This window comes from Polypterus senegalus, chromosome 18 (assembly GCF_016835505.1).
Source record: "Polypterus senegalus isolate Bchr_013 chromosome 18, ASM1683550v1, whole genome shotgun sequence".
NCBI lineage: Eukaryota > Metazoa > Chordata > Cladistia > Polypteriformes > Polypteridae > Polypterus > Polypterus senegalus.
Window position 1 is genome coordinate 33,286,126 of NC_053171.1, and position 24,786 is coordinate 33,310,911.

The following is a 24,786-nucleotide window of genomic DNA, read 5'->3' on the forward strand; positions in this document are numbered from 1 at the left end:
AACACCGTATTAGTATAGTGTTCCTAATAATCCTTTAGGTGAGTGTATGTCTTGACTGGAATGCAAACGGAGAAGCCATATACAAAAAGGGTCAATTTCTTGAGAAGGGTGAGTTCCTTTGGCATGAGCAGAAGACTTCTGCATATGTTCTATCAATCTGCAGTTGCAAGTGTGTTCATTTATATATGGGCATGTTAAGCAAGTAAAATTACCATTTAAGCACAGCAGGTTCCAAAGATAGTCTGGATGAAATATGAAGATAGTGCATTAAAAATGTTTTGTTTCTTGGAAACAAGAAGATACTTTTATTTTTTTATTGTTTGAAACACTGCTTGTTAATATTTTGCTCCAGTTCTGCTAAGTAAGCTGGTGCAATGATATTTCTTAGACTGAGGAGAACTAAGCAACTTCTGTGTACATAGCACAAATTAAACTGAGAAGACATTCAATAAGAAAACATTTACAGGAAACTGAAGGCATAAACTGAGTGAGGTCAGTTGGAATGAAAAGAAGTAAGTGCACAGACAAAAAGTTTGAAATTCTCTCTTCTTATAAAGAAAACAGGCTTCAGTTGCTCCTGATTCATTGAGTGTTAGACACTTAAAGAAACGCAGCAGGCTATTCAAGCAGGAGAAAAAAATAGTGCAATGAAAAAAGAATGTTTCAAGCTCTGATAAAGAATTAATGTGGTTTCCAGCTTCCATTTGTACTTTTTTGTTTGAAGACTGTCAAGCCAGACAAAGAATGTATTCAATTTATTAAAAGTCAAAATAAAGTTGCACTTGCAAGTCACACAGGACACCTTACAGCAGCTCCTTGTGTGTTTACACAACTCTTGCATGGCTCTAGACTAAAGACGTACTGCAGCCCATGGTTGGCACTGGTTTCTGTCTCTAATAAAACCACGTAGTTAAAGCAAAAGTGAGTCATGCATTGTAAGGTGTCAACAAAAGAGTTCATAATCCACTTTGACAGTGGCAGCAGGGCGGCCTGGCTCAGTTTCCTATTTACATTAGCTCAGATGCCAATTACTAACAATGGCACAGGTTACTATGGTTTCAAGAGCAAGAAAGTCTGCCAGTCTTGGTGGAGCTTATAAACGTGGAATTGGGGAAGGTTGGGGGGGATTTTGTTCATACCTGGAACTATTGAGAATGTGATGCTGTTTGGTCTTCTTCAAGTTGAGCAATACAACTACGCACCTAGAAAATAATGGAAAGAAATGAGTTAAAATTAATTTATTATGAATAAGTATAGCAGGCAAAACGACCCTGAGGAAGATTCACTTCAATGTATCTTTTTGCATAGCATTATTCAAAGAGTGCAGGTTCTGAATACTACAACAAGTATAGGTAAAATACTAATTACAAATTTTACAAACAATGTGCTTCATTAATGTAGAATTCTAGAGACAACATAATGAAATTCTGCTGTCACACTTAATGAAGTGTCTCCCAAAATATAAAAGTCCCTGTTTTATTGGGTGTAGCTCAGCCATATCTGTTTAGAATATATCTTAGTGTACCACCCATATCATGGCCTATGAAAATGCTGTTAGTGCTCACAACCTAAATAAATTTGATACTGCATACAGTAAAACAGGTCCTTGTATCTCTCTGTATAATTAATCGTTTATTTTCATGGGCTACTGGGCCTCCCATCTTAATAAAGATTCTCTTTTACTTGTTGTGTTGTGTCTCAGTAAAACTAAAGTCCTTTTCTTAACTGGATTTAGTGCCAGGCAGTTTTTCAAAAGCATGTTTATTTTACTGATCCTTCTGTTTCTCCTCATTTTAAGAGATTAACAGCTTCATTCTTGATTTAAGTTGGGGTTTCCTGCCCCCAGTAGGCAATGATAGCGTTTCTTTCTTATCTATTACATTTCCTAGGGCATCTCTCATATTAAATTGCACAGTCATCTGTAGGTGTGGTTCACTATAATAAACATCTACTGTTTCATTGCACGTGATGCCCCCAATATAATAAACTCATTTTCAATATTTGCACAATAATAATAATAATAACCTTCTTTTGTTTCATTGGATACAGAGTACCCCAGTACAGTAAATATCAACTTTATTTTACTGAAAGCAGCATTTCCAAGTGAATGTATTAAGTGTGTTAATATCATTGAACCCTGCCTCTCCCTTCATTTTAAGTGAGCCACTCAATTGTTTAAATTAAATTGTTTTTTCCAGGTAATGAAAGTGTAAATTCTTTTCTCACTATGCAGTGGCAGTGCACCAGATCCTAACTTACGAACCTGCCACAATATGCTAACCATGATGCTTCCCTTGGTCACTTACACAGCCATTTGTAGGACTGGCGCAACAAAATGTATCCATTTGACAGTCAGTGAACCCCCAAATAATCTTCATGGCAAGACTCATAAGCAGTTGATTGCTTTTCTTCTCACAATTTTCAAGCAGAGAAACACAGGCTAGTGACAGGAATGAAACACATACCACTTTCATGTGGTATACCCTAGGGCTGCTTAGGACTTCTTGATTCCTCTGGCTTGTACATGTACTTCATGCTGGACAACCTAATCATCCTGAGACTCTGCAGGCAAGAGTGGCTTTATGCAATCTATAAACTGTTTAGCTGAAATATAAAAATAATTTAGTTTGACTGCATCTACATAAAAACACAATTGACTTGCAAGGCAGTGAATAGATCACTGTTCCATTTATATGTAGACGCACTCTCACTGATAAGTTAACAGGCAATCTGACGTGGAGAAAGTGATCCTTATGAGACACAAATGACACTTAGCTCCTGACAATAAAGTCATACACCAGACTACTACTGACAATAGTAGCTACTTGCAATAAAGTATCAGAGATTAAATCACAAGACCTTTAGAGGGATTGTAGAAGACAGAGACTGTACTCTGGAGAACCCTCCCACATACTTTCTTTGTTTTCTAACATGGCAGAAAACTACAAGGGCTCATTAAGAAAAATCATTTATTCATTACTTCTACATAATGTCTTTTTGTAATAATCATTAAAGCTGCTAAATGTGGAGTTTGTAAGAGCCACTATTAAAATGAAGGCAGTAGCACAGAGAGAAACAGAAATCAAGCAAAATATTCTGTAATGCACCTTTCATGGGAGACAGTTAGAGAAAATATTAATTCTAGCAGATAAAAGGACTACGGCATTAATTCAAAATGTCTCAGTTCAATCAAATGTCTGCTAATGTCTGTTGTGAAGTTTGGGTATCTCCCAGAAGGCAATCTGCTGATATGTTATCTATTATTACTAGACTTCCTTTTAAATCTACAGTGCATACATAATACTATACACTATGCTACCATTTAGTAATGCCAACACCCCTGTCAAGACACTAAATGCCGAACAAGCTCAGGAGGCCCAGCAGCAAACCTAAATGCACAAGAAGATATATCAAATACTCCATAAAGATGACGAAAAGTATACAAAAAACACAAAGTAAAAACACAGTTTTAACAAAGGTAAATAGCCAAGTGGACACTGAACAACTTTTCTAAATCTACAGTTGCAAAAATAGATATTCACTCCAAGGTCACAAGGCTCAGGATGATAAAATATGTAACAAGGAACTGAACATCTTAGTAGGAACATACTAAGATACATAAATTCTCTACTAAATACACTAGAAGTAGGAATACTGTCATTGAATATCCCAGCAGGATCAACAAACATCATAAAACAGTGAATGTAACAGTGCAAAGTTTGTCAATGAAGATAGCAGAGAAATCCCAGTATAAACACAGAATGGCCAGGTAGATTTAATGAATACCGGTAGTCTATCTGAGACAAAAACCTCTACAGTACAGTCACTAAATATCCAAATAAAATTGATAAACTTCAAACATGAGCCACTACACATCGCAGTCCAGCCAAAAATATTCCAAGGAAATTACTAATTGCAAAGTGGAAATGTTGAACATACCATAAGAGTCTGTGAATGCCCCAATAAAGCACAAGAACACCGATAATCCCTGATTTGAGATGCTGAAAGCCAGAGTAGAGTGCATGAACATCCCAGTGAAGCCACTAAATGCCCCAGATGAGTCACTGAATGTCTTAATGAAGGTATTAAAGGCAAAATTTAAATTACTGAACAGTTTCAAAATAAATTCCAGAAGTCATTGAAAGTACCAGTAGACTCACCACACACACCTAATTACAGACACTAAAGGGCAGAGAGGAATCAATATAGGCCCCAACAGAGACATTGAACAGCATGAGGGAGTTAAAAAATGTTCTAACAGAGTTACTGAACACCTGATTAAAGTCAATACAATGTTATAGTGAATTTAGTGGCAATCACACTAGAGTGACCTATCAGTCCATCATCTCTAAGGGGACAATAAATATCCTCGATGCAATGCCGCACATTTTACACTGGAGCTACTGAAGGATCCACTAAAGTGAATTATTGTCGCAGCAGTGTCAGTGAAGGAGAGAGCAGAGACATGGAGTGCTCTAGCAAGCAATAGTCACTGAAAAACCAGGAACAGTCACTAAATTCCCCTGATTGCCCGTTGGGAATTACCTAAAGCCAAGCTGAGTTGCTGAACATTCCAGAAAATTCATGAACTGCCCAGCAAGTCACTGACAATCCAATTTCAGGCAATTTTAATTTTCCAGGAGCAAGGTTCAATGCCACAGTCACACTTCAGTTAAATGGCCTCAACTTCTCATTTCAGACTAATTAACTGCTCCATATTTCTGGCCACTACATACATTATGATGGTGTGATCTCAACTGAACCTTGTTAGATAGAAACAGCAGCAGTGTGCTTGCTATATTTTATATACTGTAGAAAAGAGCATGAGAGCAGAGAGCATGATTACAGTAAAAATAAAACACACAGTATTTATGAATCACAACCACTATGCCTGAGAATGCTAATACAAGAAACAAGAGTAAAAAAGGGCTTCATCCTACACAATACAGTGTCACAGGTTAGCGCTGAAGCTCAACCAGAGGCTACTGTCAAATGCACATAAAGTGGAACCTGTAATAATAATAATTATAATAATAATACATTTTATTTATATACACTCATGGGCTCAAGCATACAGGGCACCCAACACACAGTACTGAATACTGTTCAGTACAACCCAATGCCATAAAATAAGACAAAGTTAAAAAGAAAAAATAAACACAAACATAAAAATGTAATACTGACTCTTCTATAGCAAAGACACACTTAACAAGGCTACAAAAATGCGATTGATTCCTTGATGACTTAATATTCAGTTATCAAAAGACTTCACTGTACAGTAGATATGGTAAACCTGCACCAAAGCTGATTTGTGATATTAATACACACAAACACACACACACATGCTGTAAAAGACAGCTGGCAAATCACTGCACTTGATGAGTTGAATATAATGTGTCTGAAAGTTGAATCTTTGCAAATGTTACGCAATCAAAATTATGCAGTGACAAAGGCACTCAATAATTTTTAAAACATTTAAGGTAAACTTTGGTAATAGCTTATCCATTACACATACTGTACACTATTATAATTCCAATTATAACATATGATTCTTGTGAATTATAATTGTACTACAAAAGTTATTCACTGGAAAGAAATTCTTTATAAAAATAATAAAAATGAAAAAGAAAATGTGGCAAAACAAAACATAAAACATGAAAAGCAATACTTTACACAAATGGACACAAAACACACACCAGTAAACAACTTCATAACTGTACTGAACAATTCATAACGTCACAGACAAACATGAGTCAACATGCTGATAATTATCTGTGCAGATGGCAACTATGTTGGAATATGTTGATTTGGGCACCTCTATCTCCGAAGGAAAAGTATCCACAAGCTATTCAGAAGCAGTAGGTTCGTCATCATAAGGTCAAAAACATAAAACTCTAAACAGAAAGGGCAAGATGATACCTTGAATGTGAATGTACTTGTCAGTGCATTCTTGTCCTGTTCATGTCACCCAAAACTGCTGTGCATTTCTGTCCAGGAAAACTGTCACATTTTACATTTTTTTCCAAACACTCATTTTATTTAATTTGCTTTTATTATGTAAAACACATCAATTAAAATGCATATACATATATAAAAATATGCTTTCTAATAATTAATGTTGCGGCAAATGTGTCAGGATATCCTGCATGGCATTTTCTGTGAACATAATTAACTTTATTTGTATTTTTTTTCTAATCAGCAAAGGGAAAATCATTAAAATATATTTTAGTTTCTCCTTTGTCAGATGTCTTTTAAGGTGACTAGGATTTTCAAAGTCACCTGCAATCAGCTGCCACATGGATTTCTGATGTGTGTCATTATAGGTAAACCCACAGTGAATGCTGGAGACTAATGTCTTGAGTCCAATGGAATAGGCACTCATTGCACTTTATTCTACCCATTTCTGTAGTTTCCAGCTAGCAGTTTATAACCAAAGAATAGGCAGACCAGTCGGTCCAGTCACAGTGTCTCTCACATGTGTGTGAAAACACTGAAATGACAATTAGTGAGTTTGTGTTATCTATCTTCTCCGAAAAACTCAACTGCTTAGACACATTATCATCTGCTCTTTAACCTTCGGTCTAGCCTCATCTGCACTGGTTCCTCAAACTAAAAAGAGTTCATTTATCTCATAAAGACCTCATCTTTAACATAGTAAACCAAATACTTGCCTACTTGATATATATTTTACTTCTTTCTATCACTATCACTTAGATACACCTTCTCGTTCCAAAAGTCACTCACCGCTCATCCAATTTCTGTCTATCATTATTCACCCATCTGACCTATTCTTTTCTTTTTCTCCACCAAGATTACTACCTCACTATATTTTATTGATATGCTGCATTTGTGCTTAGATTGCACTGCAGCTGGGCTAATGAGTACACACAGCTAAAACAGCAATGAAGAAGCTGTCTACATGAATTAACTAGAGTACTTTTTAAACAAGACATATGACTCCCAAAGCAGCGAGCCCGCAGCGTACACCAAACCTTTCCAATGACAGTGCATGCCAAAGAACTCTGGATGAATTGTGTCATTAAACAGTTCAGAGGTCAGGCTGTTCAAATAAAAAGGCCTTCAGCTCGAGTCAATAAATTTAATTAGTAAAAACTGAAGCTGGGGGAAAAGATATAAATTAACAAAAAAAAAGAAGATGTCAAAGACAGTGACAGATTTATAAAATGCATTGAGAGCGGTGCAAGGTAAGCAAAAACAATAATGTCCCACCAAGACTACAGAGTTGTATGTCCAGAGCAAGGAACTTGCCATTACACTGCTGTAACTCTGTCACAATACACAACAACACATTAGAGGAAGTGACTTCCTCAAAGTAATCAGTCACCTTAGGGAAGATACATCAGCAAGACTGAGTAAAGAATGAAGAAGAAAAATGCAATGAAATAACACCTGGACTCCACACCACCTATTTCACCTGAGGCACTCAACTTACCCAGCAGAGTATGCAACCAGACCTGAGCGTGGATCACAGGCCAGCCCACTGCTTCCTGATGTGGTGATGCCCAGAACTTTCTCCAGTGTCACCTGTTACAATACAAAAGAACAGGTTAATAAAACCATCTTAATATTAAAGATTGAACTTCACAGCAAATCCAGTTGTTACACAAACTGTTTAGTAGGCCTCAAATGGAAATACTGATTTCCTTTGTACCTTTCAGCATGAAAGTAAGGAGAGAATAAACGGCCTACACATATCTATGAAGTGCAAAAGGGATTGGGAGTTGCACTAAACTGTACGCCTTACACATATGAGACATTAAAAACAGAACAGGAAGCAGAATTGAGAAAAACAAGGCCAGAATTGCACCACACAGATAAAGCACTGAAAGTCTCATGACCAAACTTGCATTAATGTTGGAAATAATGGATAAAAAAATGGGAAATCATTCCTCAAACAAACGCACCTGTAAAGCTATACTGGAAGAAAGGAAAGGAAACATAGCCCAGTTATAAAACTGTCCTGAAAGACAGAAGATGGACAGTTCAACCAAACCTGCAGAGAGAAGAGTGGACGCTGCCTAGTGACTCCACACCCAGTCTGGGATGGGTGAGCTGTGAGGAGGTGCAGGAGGGCTTCCCAGTTAGGGTTTACACACCAAATGTTTGTTTAAAATTGCTACAGAACAAAATGTAGCAAAACATTGAGCCAGTGTAGATAACGGCTAGTGAATGATGGAGCCCAAGGCAGCTCAGACCAGATAATGAAGTCCATGGAGAGATAAAGAGAGACAAGTCAGCACAAATCAGCTAACCTTTTGTATCTCTGATGCATTCAGAAGCTGTTATTCTGAAGAGGGTGACGAGTAGCAGACAGAGATCTCTCTTTGGTAGTAACAACTAAAAAAAAGGAAGCTCAGTTGGCCTTTGTCAGTCACTACCACCTCCTTAACTCTGGATGGCCCTGAACTAGTGGTTCTGTTCAGCATCTGTCACTATTAAAATGTAGTACAATTTACCCATGCATGAGAAAATCTCTTTTAAGTTTTATGTAACTTGTGCCCTCTCCAAAATCATATCTGAGACGAAAATGGAAGTGGAGAAATAAAACAAAATGTGGAGCTTAGTGTTCATGGCTGCTAATGTTCAGACCCTGTTCATGTCTTTTTCAAAATGGACAGCTGTGTATCACTCTCTTAATTTGTACTTTACCAACGCATTAGAGAGCACATCCTCTCTGAAGCAGACAGACATGTGCCAGCTGGAAGAGCAGTTGTGAGAGCTGTGCCCCATGGACACAAATGACCCACTTCCAGCCTTCAGGAAAGTGAATGCATTTGTTTATCAATTTACCTCATTCCATTCCAACACTGAATTTACAGTCACAGATTGAAATGCTTGAGTAAATTAAACTCATAGCAGAAATTCAGGGGGTTAGGTGGGGGGTGTCTGAGTGTTATCTAATGGAAAAAATAACAAGAGGGTTTTAGTTGAGCAACATTACTTGCTGCTTAACTAAACGTCTTGGGCTGATTTTAAGAGCTTTAGATTAAAGCATGCCATAAAGTACAGTTAAACAGGTCTGGAGCCCTGAGCTTTACTGAGCTCCCCAATCACTGTTCTGAACATTGTACAAACATAGTTTATTATGATGACTAATATGCAGCACAGGGAGATGGTAGAAAATGCAGTTATTAAAGGCAAGCCTTCTAAGCATGAATCTCTGAGGGTGGGGTGATAGCACAGTGGGTAATGTTGCTTCCCCATCTTACTTGGACTAGGCTGGGGTGACCCCTCTGTGGAGCTTGTATGTTCCTGCCACATTTTACTGCCATGTATTGTGCTTAGAAATACATCCCATTCAGAGCAATACTGCTACTTTCTTTTCACTGTTGATAGAAAAGATTCTGACTTCCAGCTACTCTGAACTGGAAAGAGTAGGATAAAGTCTGGATGGATGGGTGTACAAATTCCTCCCCACACACAGCCACTAGAGAGAAAGTAATGATCACTCTCTGCAAGAATCTGAAAAGCAGGTACTGATAATGAATGCATGGAAATTTCCTTGGTATGTCATCAAAATATAATTTATAAATTATATAAAGATTATTGTTCAAAAATAAAACACTCTTTATGTATTGAATTTTGAATTTTAAGAAAAAACAAAACACCACTGCTTTTGAAAACTTCACCTACTGTATATATAAACAATCACACCTTATGTCTTACACTCAAGTCTCACATAGCACAGAGAGTCTCTTCTACTTTTCCCAACTGGTGTTTCCATTTTCACAAATATGAATCTTACTATAGCTCATCATTTCTTACACAAGTGCATTTTTTTACAAGTGTCATACATATATTTAATAAAGAGATTTACTCCCTTAGTATATATCAAAAGTTCATGCTGTCATTATAGACTTCAAAGACATAGTCTACTATATATATTTTACAGAAATAAGTTCCTTGACATATTTCACAAATGCATTCTATTGTACAGTATTTCACATTGGTATAGTTTTACTATCTGTTTTATATAACCTCAATAGCCATAACGCACATTCTCACTTTGCTTGTTTGTTCGTTATGCACTGATTTGTTCTTAAACCACAGACTTCTCAGCATAAGTGAAGTTTTTCATGTAAAACTTTAGTTTTGCCTCCCCACTAACAACTCCCGACGCCCACCATCCAACAAATTTAACGGTAATGAATTTTGTAATGAATTAATTTGTAATTACTTTCTACCTTTCCATTTTCTCACTTGGGTAACACCATTTAATTCAGCCAGCACCATTATGTAAAATGTGCTAGTCTGCTCCTTTATACAAAAACATACACACAAATCTTATTACATGGAATGGTGACATAGCGCTTAGCACTGCTGCCTCATATCTTAAGAGTCACAGGGTCAACTCCTATCCTGGTTTTACTCTGTGTGTGTGTATACTCTTCTGGTGGCTGCATGGGTTTTCCTCCTGCATTTAAAGGGGGTTGTATGTCAGTCATGGATCCTAAAATAGCCAGGGGTGGGTGTGTACTCTCTGAACTGGTAGTTCTGATGATGGGACTCAGTCCAGGTCCCAGAACCCTGAACTGGACTAAATGGGTTTGACGATGGACAGATAAATCCAATATAACATACACTGCGGCCCCTTACATATGTCAACCACATATTTCCACATACATTTCTCTAACACAAGTCCACTGTACCACACACAAAACTATGTCTCCATATATTACACAAACGAATGGTATGCCTTATATATTTTACAAGCACTATTTCACATAGTTAGAAGTCAAAAGGTGGACTCTTACATATATCACAAACCAAAGACTTTCTATTACAAAGGCACACTTACAAAATCTGCAATGTACTTCATAAGATATTGGTTCCCCCAAACCCCACTTGGATGAAGTCAGTTTTGAAAAACAAATTCATGCATTTCATTTTTTGCATTTTTAAAATTTCACATTTATACAAAGTCTTTTATACAATACCATGGAAAAGTATCTGCTCTGTCATGATTGCCTGTATTATTTAAAAATTTTGATATTAAATGTTTTTGGTCTTCAAACAAAATCTAATAATAGATAAAAGGGCACATACGTGATTAAATAATACATGCATCTTTACTTAGATGAAATAAACAAAGTTCTCTAATGTCAACTGTCTTTGTGAAAAAGTAATGGCCCAGCAGTTCAATCAACCCAATTAAAGGGACAGATAGAGTCAGCTGACTAAACTCAGAGGGCCCTACTCAAAGCAAACCTATTTTATTTTATCCCTTACCATCAGACCCATGCTGCCAGCACAAATATTCAAATATGTAATATCACAATCAAAGAAATTCCAAATAAGGCCATAAAAAAACACTATAATATGTCCGTATACATAATTAAATGTGTCATGAATCGTTTTTATGTTTCATACTTATGCATTTAATTATTTCTTCATTTATTTATTTCAGTGACACCACACGCAATAATGAAATACACAATGAAGTGAAAACTATCATTTTCACCTCAAAGTTGCGGAGGTGGGCTCTAGTGAGTACAGCGTTTTGATTGGTGAATTGTTGATAAAGAGGATGTGCACAATCACAACTTTACAGATGCCTTTTAGCCATAGGACTAATAATTAGATCAGTACATATAGAAATTAGCAAAAAAAAAAACTACTTCATTACACATTTAATTATATATTTGCATATCATTGTGTTTTTATTTATGTTTTGTAAAATTTCACAATACATTTATTTCTTGTGTATATATATTTATTTATTTTATTTGGACCAAAATATTCTTCTGTATGGAAAAAAAGTTACAAAAATATTTATTTGGGTAAGAACCACAGTGAGCACCATAATTTCTAAACGGAAAACACTGAATGTTTCCGGAATTAGGTAGTCTGACAGAATCACTCTAAGGTCATAGCATAAAATCATCCTGAAAGTCACAAAGGTTCAAATAAAACATATATGGAGCTGTAAGCCTTTCTTGCTTCAGTTAACATTATTGTTAATAGCTTAATAGTCACAAAGACAACGGCTCAAAAATTAGCTTCACTGAAGAGTAGCATGGTGGAAACCGCTGCTGACCAAGAATACAAATGTTTGTCTCTTGTTTACCAGGAAGCATATGGCAAATCCCAAAGACTTTTGGAGAATGTTCTATGGAAACACAAGGCAAAAGTGAAATGACTTTCTGTAGCTGAAGGAACCATGAATTTGACTCTGTATCATACATAAAGTTCTTAAACAGAATGCCCACTCATCTGTACATGAGCTAAAGGTTAAATATAGCTGGATTGTTCAGAAACGCAATCATCTAAAATTAAAAAGAAAGTTTACATGAGAATGGCAGAAAAGAAACCAAATTAAAGTTTTGGACTTGGCCAGCACCCAACAGTAATAATGTGGCAGGACCTGAAACAAGAAGTTAATGCCCAAAGATCTACCAGTGTTTCAGAATTAAAGCATTTCAGAAGGGCAGAGTGGGATAAAATTCCCATACAATAATGTGAAAGAATGTTATTGAATTATCAGAAGTGTTTGGTTACAGTCATTAGTGCTAAATGTGGCTCAGTTACTTTATCTGCACAGAGCCAGTTAGTTTAGGACAACTTTGTTCATTCAGTAAATGACATGGGTAAAAATTAGATAAATATTAAGTTTTTTATTCACTCTGGTGCCCTTTATCTAATAGTATATTTTGTCTGAAGACTGGAAAGGATTCAGTGTCAAAGATTTGAAATAATAGGGGAAACCAGAAAAGGGCAAATACTTTTTCACAGCACTGTATGCCCGCATACATGTTTAGCCTTACATTGCTCAAATACTTGACCTTACACATAAATTTCAGAAGCAAAAGTATACGTGTTTTAACATATCTTAAAATAGAGTATCACAAACACACATCTTCATGTATTCTACAAGCATTGGCCATTAAATATTTCATACGCTCTGGTATCGTTTTCACAAATGTCACCCTCCTACATTTTTTACAAGACTAATACTTAGCATATTTTATGAACACATTTTTCAGCATTTCTGGGCATTTGAATTACTGTACTTAAAATTGTAAAAAGTAAAAAACCTATGCTAAAGTTGCTGCTAAAAGATGCAGCGTTTAAACTTCTCTAGGAAGATTATCCAGTTGTCATTGTTGTAATTTTGCCTACAGTGTGTCACCCTCTGAAACCTGAGCTGTGTGCTTTGTGCCTCTTCACATTCACTGACTTCCAAGAGCCCAAATCAACCCAACAAACACTTTACACCTTAAAATAACCCTTTTACAACGCCCAGGAAAGTCTTCCTAGCCTGTAAGCATACCAATTACAATTAATTACAGCCTGCTGCTCAGTGGCATACTAGGCCCCGTCTCTGAAAATGATAGCCTACGCATCTCATTTCATTGCACAATGGGTTTTACCACAGTAATAGCTCAATAGATCTCTTGCAGCTTAAGAATACAATTCATGCAAAAAGAAAAAAAAAACACAAACCTGCTTTACTTCTTTCTGACAAACAAATGCTGAATGATTAGAAGCACTGGAGTGAACAGCAAGGGATTTACACAGAAAGAGATGCCCATGCCATTTAAGTCTTCATTGGGTCTATCATATGACTGGTCAAACATGTGTAAATCTAAAACATGGTTATGTACGTAGAATAAGCAAGCAACCTGTGTAAGCAAGGGAAAAAAATTACCAGTAAATTCCACACTTTGATTAGCGCCTCCAGTGACAGGATAGCAACTGTCACGGTTTAAAATTGTTGCATGCACACAAATAGGGAGAATCCAGGCAACAGCTTTGTTTTATACACTCACAAACTAGGATTAGGGGAAATGTGGTTGTTAACAGCCTCTTCTCTTTTACCTACAACCCGAACTACGAAGCCTGCTGATGTCACTTTTGGTTCCTCCCATCTGGCTATTTAAAGGGCAGAATCAATGGAAGTCTGCTTGCATTCGCAATCCGAATCCCAAAGAGCATGATACTCCACGAAACACAAAAGAAAAAGCCTGAGAACAGAGGCAACATTGGACAAGCAACATCCATCCATCATCCAACCCGCTATAACCAAACTACAGGGTCATGGGGGTCTGCTGAAGCCAATCCCAGGGTGCAAGGTGGGAAACAAACCCTGTGCAGGGTGCTAGCCCACCACAGGGCACACACACCAAGCACACATTAGGGACAATTTAGAATCACCAATGCACCTAACCTGCATGTCTTTGGAACTGTGGGAGGAAACCCATGCAGAAACTCCATGCAGGGAGGACTCTGGAAGCGAACCCAGGTCTCCTAACTGCGAGGCAGCATCGCTACCACTGCGCCACCGTGCCGCCCAACTTTCTTTTTCAAAGTATTTTCACATACTTTGCCTACTGGGTGGGCCCCTACTGTTTATTATTCCTTCTTCTTTTTTTTTTTTTTATATTGCACATGTTACTCATTGTTTCAACAAATGTTGGCTCAAATATAAAACTATTGCTAAGTGATGGTTTATTTATCACCTGATTACTCAAAGCAACTACAAAAATCTTGGCTAAAATGACAAAGACATGAACTCCAATTTTACATTAAAGTAAGTACTTTACCCTAATGGCATCAACTGCATAAAATTGAATTTGGTAAGGCTCAAACAAATGCAAGTAAAACATCAATTCAAAGGTACAACTTCACCACAGCCAACAAACAACTAAGTTAACACAAATTCAACAAACAAAATGTAAGTAGTGAATTTATTTCACCTAGGTTGACACATTAATCTTGGTCAGCTATGCTAGTAATTAGATAAGATTTAAATATTCACATTTACAATGTCCTGTTTCGATGATGTTTAGTCCTTGGGTGGGACATAGTATGGATGAGTGAGAGGTCTGTGACCATTATTGTCTGAAGAATATCATAACTCACTATACGTGCCTCACTGTAACACACATATGCCTTCAAGACATTTGCCATTTGTTGTGACACTACTACAGTAACTCTTTCACTGTGCCTGGAATTTGAAAAAACATTTTTTCCTCGGATCAGTCTGGGATTAGCTCCCTTATTTGTGAGTCTGTCCTTTACTTCCACTACAAGTTACTTTCAAGTTAAATGTAGACTTACTGTATATACATCATTGCTAATGTTTTTTATGATTTGTTCTTGGACAATATATTTGACACTGCATGCGTGACCCTGTAATTTTACAGCTTCCCTCAATCCCATCAATTCTCCCTGTGAGGTTGAATTTGGCCAAAGGGTTCTAAAAAGATATGGCTCCATAGTGAATATATATATGCCCCCTACTTGCTTCACTCACCCACCCCCCAATCCCCCCCCCTCCCATCAGGAGGCACACTTCACGCTCGCCACTTCACGTCTCCGCCGCTTGCATTGTGAAGGGGGGGGCTGAACGCACGCTAAGGAGATGCGGACAGATCAGCTGCTGCTACCGAGCTGTGTGATCTGCATGTCGCGCTGCACGTCGATCATCTAAAAACCTGAACAGCAGCTGTCCTTTAGTCTCACTTCCTTGTCTCGTGTCTCCGAGAAATTGTTTGTAAGTGGAGCGTGACGTGCAGGTAGTCTCGCGGGACTTCAAAGTGTCTCTCCAAGATGATCACATCTCGACCCAAAATTTTTTTATATGATAGAAAGATATTTTTTCATTTTGAACATCTCCTCAAGAACTTTACAGACTGCAGTAACTTTTTGCTCATGCACATCTATAATTGCAGGGTTGAAGATTTTAAATGACCCCATAACTACTAGGTCATACTGCCTGCCAGATATTACATCACACTATACAGTAGCATGGCTTTGCTTTCATAATTTTGTAAAGATGCTTGGAGAAAAATCAATTGAGGACTCTTGGTCTTACACTCATTGAACGGCGGTGAATGTTGACAAAGCTGAAAAGTGATTAGTGGCCCAAGAAACTACGGTAGTGTGCTAACAACTCAGATGGCAAGACCATTTTAAAAAAGTAATATTTTTTTAACAAACAAAAAATGTGCCACTGGGTCACCAGGGTTTAAATACAGCAGTTTGGAGATGCAACAAAATAAACTACACCATGAACCTCCGTGAGCTAAAAGCCTTATCGATGTACAGAAAGTAGCTTAAAGTTGAAAATAACATGAAGGCCTTGGGGCTAAGCCAGCCTGTCCATCAACAATCTAAGCACCTGCCTGCTCAGACTAGTTCATACTAGGCACATAAACACCTGAAAAATAAAAAGCTAAAATAAAACATTCCAAAATAATGCAGAAAAAAAAATTATGCAGAAGAAAGCAATCCCGAAAGGGTCTCTCAGATCATATCATAAAATAACAGACATCTTCAGAAAGGATCCAGCTGCGTCATAAAATTCAATGTAGTTAACACCTGATTGAAAATGCTTGTATGTCCAAATTAGATAGTGGGCAAAGATCAGGTAATGATAATACTGCCAAGGAATTGTTCACACAGACAGCCTAGGGATAACTATTACAAGACTAACAAGGTCTTTGCCCAAACACCAGGGCACAGCACTATACTGTATATCCAAGTGCCAGGGCCTTTGGGGTGATGTGTTACTGATACTACGGTGCAAGTATGCTGTCATTAGCCCCTAGACCAGCCCTATACCATATGAAGTAGAGAAGTACTCAGCTCTAACATGAGCTCCTTTCTAATTTTGATTCCTCCCTTTCTTATCATACTCACATAAATAACTAAGAATCTTTATTACTTCTACCCCCATGGCATATCCCATGTTTGCTCATTCATCTCCTTTTCTGATGTTTAGAACCCTGTCCATACTTTCATTACATCCTACATCAACTATATCTCTCTACTGGCAGGTGCTGCTTCTAATCTGTTATTACAGCTCCAGTCGATTCAAAACTCTGCTGCAAGAGTCCTAACACAGACCTGCAGCAGTGAGCACATAACATCAACCCTGCTCTGCCTTCTCTGGCTCCCAGTGTCTTACAGGACTGAATGTGAAATTCTATCAAAAACCTACATAGTTTTTAATGGCCTTGCTGGACTAGGTCTCTGTCCACTAAGGTCCACAGGTTCTGGCAATCTCGTTGTGTCCCAAACTAAGCTGTGCTCTATGTGTGACAAAGCCTTCCACACTGTTGTGCCCAGACTTTGGAATGTCAACTCTAAATTAATGAGATCGGCTGACTCAGTTCATTCGTTAAAAAAAAGAAAAATGTAAAACTCATTTGTTCAGAAAAGCAAATAACTGACCCTTTTGTCAGTTTACACACTTTTGTCCAGGTGCTCAGGATGATTTGTGTTTGTATCACAACTTATGTTATTTATTCATAGTTTTCTCAGAGTAATTGTATTTTATTCTGGTTTATTGTCTTTTGCTCTTTTTCAATTCTTTATATATCTTCTATCTTTCTTTATTTAGTGTTTAATACTGATATTATTTGTATAAATAGCCTTGTTGCTCTTAATGAATTTGTGTTGAGCACTTTGAGCATGGGAGTTGTGCTACAGAAATAAAATGTATTATTAATATTATCAAGCTATCTGACACCCTTATATTAATAAGACCAGCTGACTACTGTCATCTGGCAAAACCCACCAGACCCGGTTGTTCTTCCTGTGGTTCCAGCATATCTCAGACAAAGTGATCCACATGAAAAGCATTTTGTCAGCCTCACATCTGGCATGCAGCAAACATGACTGTTATATTTAAACTCTTCTGCCAAAATCACATCTGGCAACAGCAGAGAGCTGCGAGATCTCTGCTGGAAATAGCCAGGAAGCACAGCAACTTGGAAACGCAATCCAGGAAGGATTAGCTCCACAGGATGCCTATATAATCTTTAGTAATGGGGCACACAAACCTGCTATGTAGATCACAAGGGGCTTCCATATTCAAGCTAACAGCAAGAGTGCAGGCAGGCAAGTACACATAAACACATCTACACTTTTGTGTTGGCAAGCCTGAGACTAGATACAATAATACATCTCTTCCTGGGCGAATGGATAAAATAGGAGTAAACAAACAGATGTCCAAGGCTGAACAGTCAAACATGCTTATATATGCAATGTTTTTGCGTTGGGCATTATATTTATAGTGTTTCTGTTTTTCAGGCATGTCACTTTGTGATTTATCCATACTGTATTTGTAACCAGGAAAAGAGCTCAAGAAAAACTTGAGCACAAATATACGTAAAAGAGTACACACACAACACACACTGATCCGCTTACACACACGTGTTAAGATGCACACGTGCACATTCTGGCTCACAGAACTGACCTGCTAACCTCGTGCTGTTAAGGCAGACCACACGTGGGCGGCGAAAGGAGACGCGGCTCACTTACAAGAACGAGGCAGACATCGTGGCTCCCAGTGTCGGACTGCGAGCAGCGCACCTTGTGCAGGCTGACGGCATACAGTCTGGGGATGCCGCGCTGACAGGACGGACAGTCTGCAACTAGGGTTGCCACCCGTCCTTTAAAATACGGAATTGTCCCGTATTTGAGAATGAAATTGTCCGTGGCCCCCGCTGCAGTATGCGTCCCTTATTTTTTTGTATTAAAAGTGGTAACCCTATGCACGACACATTTTATTATGCGAATGAAGTATGTAATTTAAATCAGTTCGTATCGCACTTTCCCTGAAATGGCGCGGTCAGAACCTTAATTGGGCTCTTGGGCTTCTTCTGCATTTTTCCACCGCCTCTCACTCTCTGTGAACATCTACCCTGGATTCCAGTGAAATGCAACTGATTATATCTCAAATGTTTGTACGTCGCCTTGAATAAAGGTAACACTGAAATCAGAATAATAAGTGATGACACCTTCATAACTCGTGCAGCACAAGGTGTCAGCCAGACCTGATGTCCCACGATGAACACACAAAAATGGAAAATGCATGGGAGGAACGAATTAAAAAGAGAACGTGTGTTCCGTTCGGACCGCACAAACAGCGGTCATTTCATACATCGCGCCCTCGTGTCCCGCCAAAATGTACCGTCGTGTTTTAGAAGGTAACATAACGCCACAAAGAATTTGTAGCCAAAGGAAAACGGAAGTTCCAGAGTCTAGAAATCACAGGAACACATCCCATTGTCATTTCTCAATGGCCGCATCGTTCAAGGGGAAAGAAAGGCATTTCTTTAAAATGTCAAATGTTCAACCTTAAACTGGAATGGCACATCCTCCGTGTTCTAGCAGCAGCCATTGAGCTAACAATACATCAGGCAAGCCGGAGAGAAGGACTAGAGACACACGACATTATACCAAACTGCTTCTGCTTCACTCTTTTCAGGTAAGATCATAGGTTTGACACTCTTTGTGGCCACTATGTACAGAGTTAACATTCTCTGTTTATAAGGTGAGCGGAAACACCTAAAAGACATTGAATTTGTTTTTTTTTTTTAATGTGCCCAGTGTTTAATGTTTCTCCCTCACCGCCCATGTGAGCCCCATTCAGTTATCTGGCTCACTACCCATTGAAGGGTTGTGTGTTCTCCCTGTGGGGTGGTGGGTGCTACAACGCGCTGTCTCAGTGCATGTTCCCAACCTCCCATCCTTGCACATTTTACTATCAACATGGGTTTTCCTCCCAGGTCTCCAAAGATGTCTAAAGATGTGTAGTTTCGGCCAACTGCTCTAAGATGGCCTCATTGTGGTTGGGTATGTCAATGTTCCCCAGGACACGGACTGCTGACTGACAACCCTGATTTCAATTAAGCAGTTTTGAGTGTGTATGTTGTATGCATGTAGATTTTTTCAGATATCCTCCCACAAATGTCCAGGTTAACCTAAACAGGTACCCGAAGCAAACTATGTGGCTGGAAACAGTAACTTGAAAACAAAAACATGTGTTAAGCAGCTTTGACAGGTCCTCTCATAGCTAGCACCAGCTGTTCTTTAAAAATATGCACCATTTTAGCACAAAATGGCAGGGCATACAAAGGGGGTGTGGAAAATAAGAGCAAATTCCCCATCTGCTGTTTGCCCCAAACCCCCCAGGGTTACAGTATGATTGAGTGTGAGTACAAGAGTGAATGTGTTCTGTGATGGAATGGCATCCTGTCCAGGGCAGGCACCCCTCTTGTGTCAGAGGCTGTTGGGATTGGCTTCAGGTTCTTGCGATCCTGAAGTAGAATAAACCAGATTAGAGAAAGGATAGACTGTTTTATTGTTTAGCTTATTACATTGACGTAGGATTTCAGTCTTCTTCAGATTAATGTAAAGAGATGAATTTCCTACTAACAATGTCATCCCACATCACTTTTAAAAAGGTGGAATATTTAAAAAGATATACCATATAATCAGAAATTGCATAATAGGGTGTTTCTGTTTTTCATACCTATTTTTTTATAGTGCTAAAGTAGTGCGGAGGTGATGTCTGTAATTTTGGTAAGAAGCTCAAGGCAGTAGCAGCCTTGCATATGGTACCATTACAGAACACACTCACTAGTGTGCTAATATCACCCCGGGGAGTAAATGCTAACATTACTCAAAGTTATTGTCTGCTTTTACATGCATTTTTATTACTCTTTAATTTTTTTTTTTTTTAGTATCAGTATACTGCTGTTGGATTATGTGAATTTCCCCTTGGGATTAATAAAGTATCTGTCTATCTATCTATATTACTACCATCTTGTACAGAGAACTGCACTCATAATCTGTTATTTAAATACTTGTATTTGTGCTCATTCTAGCCTTCCATCTGTTATTTGTACTTTCCCAATACACAGGTTTCTGAAAAACCAGAGCTGAGCTTAACAACATTGGGCTCAAGGTAGGAATCTGTCTGACAGGACCTACTACATGCATACTTAATGCCCATACCATTAGCAGTACCACCAACTGCATATTTATGAACCATTGGAGGAAACTAGAACCTCGCAGAAATCCAAGTGAACACAGAGAGAATATGCAAACACTATACAGATATCCCAGCTAAGAATCAAAGTATGATGCAAGTGTAGTGAGCCTTCAGTAATTTACCACTGTGCCAATGAAACTACATACAAATGGAAACATTCATAATCCACATATCTTATATTTGACACTATACTGTATGTATGAAAGGGTACAGTTGTTACATTTGACACAAGTGCCTTTGTCTTCTGCATCAAAGTATTCAAAAACAAAGCTGTAATAGCCAATGGCTATCATGGCAGTAGAGTCTACGTGGCAGGAGTGAAGACTATAGATCACACTTCCATACGTCCTCTTTGGTTACTGATTAAACTAAATTGTGCCAAAATATAGCAGAAGACCAGAATAAATTGGTAAAACCAGAAGAAACTGAAGAGACAATGTAAACTCCAGAAGACTGAGGGAGTTCAGCTGTGACACCAGGTCACTGAAGAGGTGAGGCAGTGTCACTTTTCACTGTGCGGTCTTGCAGCACATGATGAATAAAGTAAATAACACATATTTTTAAATTTCAATGATAGTGGTTACAAAAAGACCAAGCAGGATGGGTTGTTGTCATAGCAGCCTTCTCAACCATGAATATACCAAGAAGGCCAAAATGTACTAAAGTTGTACAACACATGAGTGATTATAAACAAAGGGAGGGCTCACTGTGACTACTGTAATGGGTCTTATCCATGTCTACCAGCTGTAAAGGCATGTTCACTGGCCTTTTCCTCTAGAACCACAAATAGTATGTTTCTCCTGCTATCTCTCTTCCTCCCACCATAGAATCCATAACGAACCTGATTCAAGATTTGTAAGGCTGCTTGGCTGAGGCAAATGTAAATCCTTTCCTAGAGTCACTTCAAACTAAGACCAGGACTGAGGTGAAGTATTTAAGGTGGTGTATAAAATATTGGAACCACTGTGCTCTCTGGCCACCTGTGAGACCATTGTAACCTAGAGCTTTCCTTAACCCATGCATAAACAGCTAATTAAGCGTCCATGACACAAAGTCCAATTCCTCTACACCTAGGACACTAAAAAGGACTGGAGAGTACAGACCAGCCTAACAGCAGCTCCTGAGTCAAAGCAATTTGCTAACCTCTGTTGCTCAGGGTAGAATGTCTTTTGACTCTCTGCGAACATGTCAGCAGTTTCTCTCTCAGAAATAAATTGTGCACCTCCATCAAATGCCCTAGTGCCTGGCTTCTAGTAATGAATCCGAGGGGAATGTACGTTGTTTCTGCCCATTACCCTATATGGCAGGTTTCCTCTCACACGTATATGTTCCCACCTCCATTATAACACAGCCTTTTTATTTGAGCAACTGCTGGTGCACCTGGAAACTCATCAGTAGCTAAGAAAATTTGTAACAAAATCAAATAATTCTACTCACAGAATTTATCGTTTCCCATTCACTGTTATATTTCCAGAGTGATGGCAAGTCAGAATTTTAATGATTTGCAAGGTACTGCTTTCAGCTACTCAGTAAAATGTTCTGTGTATGCACATCTACAGTTGACTATGCAGAAATGCTAACATTTGTGTAAAATGTAGCCTTAACCAACTTTCACCTGTAACCCAATGTTCCTACTAAAGAATTATTTTTAAAGTAACAGCTGGCAAGCTTCTAACAGTCTTGAGAATTGTAAACATTTCTGTCATGTCACCTGTTAATCTCCATTTGCTTTAGATGAAAACACTGCTTTTTCCATCTTTACACATAGCTTATATGCCATCAGTCATATCTCTTTAGCCTCTATTAAAATATAGAGGCAAAAATTACACATGGTATTCATCAACATCTCTGAGGGTCAGTGCTATATACTGTAATAAAATGTCACATTGACAAGAAAATTCAATAAGAAATAAAAGGAATGATAAAGTTGCCACACAGTTTCATGTATTTTAGATAAGTATAATATAATGCAGTATGCAGACTCATTTATTTCACTCCTATAGAACCACTCTAGACAAACTCCATCCTGAAGCATTTCACCTATTTGGGGTATCATCCATCTCCACAGACAGAGCTATGTCAGAAGTCACCTAATGAGTAAGGGATGCAGCAATCTTGCTGATTTTATAGTAAAACTCCTTAGACAATAGAATACAGTATACACTAACAGTGTAATCATATCCATTGACTTCAATTTCCCTTTCATATGAGTGCCAGTAGACAACAGCATAATATAACTACATACGTCATACATACATCAAAGCATTTCCTCTGTTGACAGGCATCCCTTCCAGGCTCTGTTCCTGTATTGCATCTGAGGATGGGATAACCTGATAAGCAGCATCTGAAGGTGGATCCTTGTTTGGATGGCGATTGTTCACATGTTTGAATTGCAAAAATGAAATCATAGCAAGACTTAAACTTGTAGGGATCCCACAACGCAAAATACTGCTGCTTGAACCGTCGAATTTATAAAAACTGGAGACGTCAGTAGGAATGAATACCAGCACACTATTTAAAGCTGTTAATCTTTAGCTTAATTTTCAATAACATGACGACTCGTTATTTCAACAACTAAAATACATAAATGTGAAGCTGCACGAGTGTCCTCTCTTTTTCACACACACACACACGCACACACATATTTACATACACACACATAATTACCTTACTGCCGAGGTTCTCCTTGCCGGTTGCCGCTTTATTCCTCCTCAATTTAATGGACGGAGAGCGCAGAAGGTTTTTAATCCGGCTCTTTATTGTGGAGCTTTCGGTCGTCATTTCGTTGAACCTTTTATTGTTTCCTGCTAAGCAGTAATTTTCTGGAATGGAAAAGCGAAATAAAAAGCAGGCCTATCTGCCAGTCACGCAGAAGGTTCACCTGAAATTTTGTCCCTCAGGATGGCCCCATAGTGGTCCAGTGGTTTGGCGGTCTTTGAAGGTGTGATCACTGATCTGTTTTTGCCATTTCTGTTCTACAGACAAGCCACGGGGATTCGCCAGATACAAAAGCCAATTGTGCAAATCCGCGAGAACTGAAAGACATAAGGCGACCTAGAAAAATAACACAAAATTCAAATGAAATATCCAAGGCTTAATCCTTAAATGGCAGGGCGCATCAGTAAGCGCGTGTAAGAGACGCTTACGTTGGTTACACTGGATTCTCTTGCAGGAAGATCGTTTTAACGTTGCTGGAAATTGGCGAGTTATTTCTTGAAAGGTACACCCCATTGATCAAGGGTTGTGATTTTGCTTGCCAGCCGGTCTGTTGTTTTGCACGAAATCTGCTACGTCTAGATTGATGGTGTACATTTGACCCTCCCATTAAGTATCGTTTAATCAACCGGTGTTTAGATTAAGAAGTACCCATTAGTGCATATGGTCCATTAAATAGGTTTCTGTCAGCTGTCCCATTCGTATCATCTTTTTACTTCTCCATACGACACCGCTTCAGTTACATTAAAAGAATCAATGACCCATTTATATAAGCATCGATGTATTTATGACAGGCTGCGCTTAACCTTACAGTTCGATTGTAGAGTCCGATCCACAGAGAACTCTCCGATGCAATACGCGTCCGTCCGTCAGGGCACTGTCTGAGCTGTAGACCCCTGAGAGCACGGCAGGCAGGTGTTCTGTCACCCGTAAAAACATATAAGAGGTACGGTACGGGTAGGTGTGCAGGTGACCCACCGGTTCCCAGTCAATAGCTGGTTTTCCCCGTTTTTGCCGCTCCGATGACGGGAAAACCGCGACAGTCCAGCTGTCCGGTTCCCCGGGTCCGGTAAGAGTACAGGACTGGCAGCGCGCTTTAACTGCCGCAGGTCTGCGGGCGCTCACTGCGGCGATGCGATCTAAAAGCGAGACTCCGTTGCTTACTCCGCGCTATGGTGGCCTTATCGGCTCAAAACAAGCAAAGAGCAGAGAAGCGTCGGAAACAGACGGGCGAATAGCGGCACCCGCCGATTACCAAATGT

At 38.6% G+C, this 24,786-nt stretch overlaps 1 protein-coding gene across 2 annotated transcripts in view; it reads right to left on the reverse strand.

Moving 5' to 3' along the window:
• Nucleotides 1-24,694, reverse strand: part of mapkbp1 (mitogen-activated protein kinase binding protein 1) — a 90,648-nt gene extending 65,954 nt beyond the window's left edge. For both annotated transcript variants that reach the window (XM_039741056.1, XM_039741055.1), the window contains exons 1-3: nucleotides 23,477-24,694; nucleotides 7,454-7,545; nucleotides 1,140-1,202 (exon numbers count right to left, since the gene is read on the reverse strand). In XM_039741056.1, the coding sequence (XP_039596990.1) occupies nucleotides 1,140-1,202; nucleotides 7,454-7,545; nucleotides 23,477-23,590 (269 nt within the window). In that variant the 5' untranslated portion in view covers nucleotides 23,591-24,694. The remainder of the gene's footprint in view (nucleotides 1-1,139; nucleotides 1,203-7,453; nucleotides 7,546-23,476) is intronic.
• Nucleotides 24,695-24,786: the final 92 nt, after the last annotated feature.